The sequence below is a fragment of the Haliaeetus leucocephalus genome, unplaced genomic scaffold, assembly GCF_000737465.1.
Source record: "Haliaeetus leucocephalus isolate CR32 unplaced genomic scaffold, Haliaeetus_leucocephalus-4.0 Scaffold366, whole genome shotgun sequence".
Taxonomy (NCBI): domain Eukaryota; kingdom Metazoa; phylum Chordata; class Aves; order Accipitriformes; family Accipitridae; genus Haliaeetus; species Haliaeetus leucocephalus.
Genome location: NW_010972802.1, coordinates 17,269 through 22,021, shown reverse-complemented (window position 1 = coordinate 22,021; position 4,753 = coordinate 17,269). Strand labels below are relative to the sequence as shown.

Genomic DNA, 4,753 nt, shown 5'->3' with positions numbered 1-4,753 from the left:
GGCTGCAGTACCGCGCTTTGGCCGCCGGGTGGCAGCATCCCCGTAACGATCGTCTTCTGAGCATCCGCCGGGTGAGGGATGACGGACAGCTCAGCCCAGTAGAGACCAGCCCCAGGCGGGAGCTGCTTACTGGGGGCACAGGGCTTACGTTTCCTTCCCCTCTCCCCACTCGCAGCCCGGGCAGTCACCTTCATCGCCTCCGTTCCAAAAAGAACCCGAGCGGCTGGGGCGTTTACAGCAGTCAAGTGCAAAGAACAGACAATTCGGGCGGTCGCTTCTGTCCCTGCCCCCCCACCCCATTATCTAGAGAGGAGAAGCACAAGGAACCTGCAAACTTGGGGGGGGTGGTCCCCTGGACCAAGCCCCAGGGACGGCTGTATCTGTCTGCATGGGGCATCAGGGTTGTGGGAGTGACAGCAGCCAGTCAACAGATGCCGGTGAGAGATTTAAAAAAAATAAGGCGATGCAGATGACATGCCGAAGGCAGGCCAGAAGAGACCGAAAGCTGCTCTGTGCGAGAGGGGCAGCTCTGTTTAACAGGAAACGGCACGTTCGAGCCGACCAGTTGCAAGTGGCTGATCTGCAAATGAGCGGTAGGCTGGTGATCCTTGGGCTTTTTTGCCATGTCCTCATCTTTGTGCTATCAGTACTCTGCTCTCCTAATCCTGCATACGCACAAGGCTTCCTGTGCAGGCCTTGTGTCATGGTTTAACCCCAGCCAGCAACTAAACACCACACAGCTGCTCACCCACTCAGCCCCCCCCCTCATTAGATGCTCCACCATATATAACAGTTACTTGGGAAGACAACCGCCATCATTCCACGTGTCTCCCCCTTCCTCCTTCTTCCCCTAGCTTTATATACTGAGCATGACGTGATGTGGTCTGGAATATCCCTTAGGTCAGCTGTCCCAGCTGTGTCCCCTCCCAACTTCTTGTGCACCCCCACCCTACCCTCTGGTGGGGTGAGAAGCAGAAAAGGCCTTGACTGTGCAAGCACTGCTCAGCAATAACAAAAACATCACTGTGTTACAAACACTGTTTTCGGCACAACATGTGGGGGGAGCAGCTCACTTCCTGTGCCTGCCTAATTCACCTCCTTAAAACATGGAAAATAGGGGGCAGGGGGAGACAGAGATAGGAGGGCGGGGGGAAAAGCCTCACAGGGAAAAAAAACCTTGCATGTGAGCTCTTTCAGCAGAAGGCATTTGGGGGGTGGGGAGGTATGCATGTAGAACCATGCATGGGGGGACATGCTTGGGGTTGAGCTACACCAGGGTGTCCACCCAGGATAATCCACAGCAGATAGCTCAGCTGGGATAACCTACAACAGAGAGGCTCAGGAACACAATGATGAAGTCCAGAGTGGATCTGAGAGGAGCACAGATGTTGTCAAGGTGCAGGGACCAAATGGAGGCATGCTAGATGGAAGAGAGGACAAAAAGACCCAGCGCGGTCATGGGGATGGACTTGGGAAGAGTTCTGAGAGAACAAGGGTCCAAAGCACACTAAGGAGCTCAAAGTATGCTGAGGGCAACCTCTAAAGCCTCAGGAGGCATCATGACATGAGTGGAGTGGTCCTGAGGGGGCCAGAGAGACAAGAGAAGGGTTGGAGACCCAGTGAGAAATCTGGGGAGACGGAGGGCATATCTGAGGAGAGTACAGGTGTCCTGATGGGCCACGGGACTGCGTGGAGGCATCCTAGATGATGTAGGATGAGGTAAGAGTGCTCTGGGGCACAAAGAAAGCCTGAGAAGAGGTTTTGAGGAAACGAGCGAGATCAAAGGAGGCTGGAGCTAAAAGATGGCTGTGCAGCACAAGGAAAGACTCAGGAGACATTGTGATGGGAAGAGAGGGATCCTGAGAGGGTCAGAGAGACAAAAGAAGACTTGGGGACACAAAGGTGAGCTCAGGAGGTCATTTGAACAGAGCACAGATGTCGTCAAGAGGGCTGGGACCGACTGGAGGCATCCTAGACAGAAGACAAAAACACTGTTTTGAGGAACAGAGATGGCCTGGGAAGACATTCTGATAGGTATCCAAAGTTCAGTCCAGGGCTAAAAGCATGCTGAGGAGAACCTCTAAGGCCTCAGGACACCTCAACAAAAGGAGTAAATGGGTCCTGAGGAGGCTGGACAAACCAAAGAACACTGGGGGACACAAAGAGGAACTCAGGAGGGGATCTGAGCAGAGTGGAAATGTCCTCAGGGTAACAGGGACTGAAAAGAGGAAATCTTGGATGGCATAGAGGAGCAGAATGGCTGTTCTGGTGGAGCTAGAGGGGTCCAAAGCACACTACAGAGGCAAGAGGGCTGTGGGGACAAGGAAGGTCTCGGGAGGCATCGTGACAGGAGCAGAGAGCTCACAACAGCATCAGAGGGACAAAGGAGGTGTCTGAGGGAAGAAGAGAGATGAACTGGGAGCTAAAAAGCTGCAAGGGTGCTGAGAAGCACAAGAAGGGTCTCGGGACATATTGTGACAGGAGTAGAGAAGTCCTGAGGGCACAAGACAGACCAGAGAAGGTGTCAGGACACAGTGTAAACTCAGGGGAATACACCCGCCCTCCAGAGCACCCCGGGGCTTTGGTGGGACCGTCAAGGGGCTCTGCTGCCCTCCAGAGTGCCCCGTGGCATATCCAGGGAGATCTGAGCAGACTACGCACATTCTCAGTGGGCAAGAGGCTGAACAGAGGCATCCTAGATGGTGCAGAGGACTAAAGGAGTCCTCTGGGGCATGAAGGGGGCTTCAGGAGGGGTTCCAAGGGGACAAGAGAGGTCCAAAGTGGACTACGGAGTTAGGAGAAGCCTGTGGGGCACGAGGGAGGGAGGCCTCAGGAGTGGTCTTGAAGGAACTAGTGGAGTCCAAAGGGGGAAGACAAAGTTCTGGGATGCGACTAGGGATGTAGGAGGAGTCCCGAAGAGACAAGCTGGGGACACCCCCACGGTCCCTGGAGGCTGAGGAAGGGACGGCATCCAGGCACCCTCACCCAAACCGCAGCTCCCGGCTTGCCGCGGCGCGTGGCATGGCTGACTGGAAACCCTGGACTTAGAACCACAAGTCCCAGCATGCACCGCAAACCAACATGTCGTGCCCAAGGCCCCCGCGGAGAACAGACGCTTCCCTGCACCGACCGGGCAGCCTGGCGGCCGGAGAGCACGGCTCCCCACCGCGCCACCGCATGCAGCTTTCCCATTCCAACCGTGCAGGGACACCATCGCCTCCCACGAAAGCCCCGAGTGCACCCCGAGCTGCCCGGCAGGGCCCTTGGCAGACATCGCCATCCCTCTGAGCCCCCCCCCCCCAGCCTCTGCACAGCCTTCCCCGGCACCCAGAGTCCCGTGTCCCAGCCCTGGGACGAGGGGGCCTTTGGGGGCTGTGCCCCCTTACCCCACCCCCTGTGGTGTTTTCCCAGGGGTGCTGGTTGCAGGGGAGGGCCCCCCCCCCGACTCTCATCTGTCTGTCCATCCCCGTGTCACCCCAGCGATCGACCTGTGTGCCAAGCAGGCACCCCATCCCCCAAAACGGGCGCAACCCCCCCAAGCCACCCCTCAGAGCACCGGGCAGGGGAAGCAGGACCCCGGCGGGGGCGTTCAAAGGAGACAGACGGGAGGCAAGGGCAGACCCTTTATTGGAGTCATGCTGGAGGAGGAGACCCCCAACAGGCGAGCCCCCTTGGACGGGGCAGGGGGGTTACAGGGTCTGGGGGGGAGAGTCCTGGGAGGGGGGGGGTCCCAGGGGGCCGCCCGTGCGGTGGTTCAGCTGCGTTCCTCCAGGCTGAGGCGGTCGAAGAGGTACTCGCCAAGGCCGCTCGGGGTCCCCTCCGGCCCCCCGGCCAGGCGCCGCAGGTTGGTGATGTGGTCTCCCAGCGCCTTGATGGCCTTCACCTGCTCGTCCAGGTAGTGGGACTCGAGGAAGTCGCAGAGCTGTGGGGAGAGGGGCATCAGCCAGGGCTGGGGGAGCTCCACAGGGAGGGGACAGAGGTCTGAGGTGTGGGAGAGGCCTCAGGAGGGGCAGGGACCCCCAGGGACAGCTAGAGATCCCAAGGGAGGCACAGGGACAAGGCCAGCAAGTCCAGGCAGAGACCCTGGAAGGGCAGGGGACCAGGACAAGCACAGGGGCAGACCCCAGGGACGGGTGTGGGAAGAGGAATGGGGACCCCCCCCAGCAGCATCTCGAGAGGCAGACCCTGCAGGGAGGGAGAGGGCAACTCACGTGCGGGTCCCCCTTCTCAGCAGCCAGGCGGTGCAGGTCCAGCAGCGCCTGGTTCACCGACTTCTCCAGCTGCAGCGCCGCCTCCACCGCCTCCAGCGCCGAGCCCCAAGCATCACGCTCCGGCTTCTGGGGAGGGGGACAGGGACAGTCACACACCCCCCCCGTGCAGCCCAGGCACACCGATGCAGCCGCGTCCCCCATTCAGCCCGGGCACCCCCAAGCAGCCCAAGTACCCCAACACAGCCCAGACACCCCAACACAGCCACACACCCCCACGCAGCCTGATCCCCCCCCCCCCCAAACACAGCCCAGGCATCCCACCTTGACGTCCTGCAGCAGCACGCGGCCGCCGCGGCGCGTCTGGAAGCGCAGCAGCCCCTCGGCGTGTTCTCGCTCCTCGTGCGACTGCGCCAGGAAGAAGCGTCCCAGCCGGGGCAGCGCCACGTCGTCCCGCTCGAAGTAGAATGCCTGCAGGACGGGAGGTCAGGGCGGGCACCCCTGGGAGCCCCCCCGACCCACCCTCTGGGGGCCCCCAGCCCCCA

At 60.2% G+C, this 4,753-nt stretch overlaps 1 protein-coding gene across 1 annotated transcript in view; it reads right to left on the bottom strand.

Annotated features, from left to right (window-relative positions):
- Positions 1–3,608: 3,608 nt before the first annotated feature.
- The window catches only part of LOC104835250 (ferritin heavy chain-like), a 4,028-nt gene continuing 2,883 nt past the window's right edge, over positions 3,609–4,753 (bottom strand). The window contains exons 5-7 of the mRNA XM_010573136.1: positions 4,533–4,693; positions 4,212–4,337; positions 3,609–3,922 (exon numbers count right to left, since the gene is read on the bottom strand). Of these exons, the coding sequence (XP_010571438.1) occupies positions 3,755–3,922; positions 4,212–4,337; positions 4,533–4,693 (455 nt within the window). The 3' untranslated portion in view covers positions 3,609–3,754. The remainder of the gene's footprint in view (positions 3,923–4,211; positions 4,338–4,532; positions 4,694–4,753) is intronic.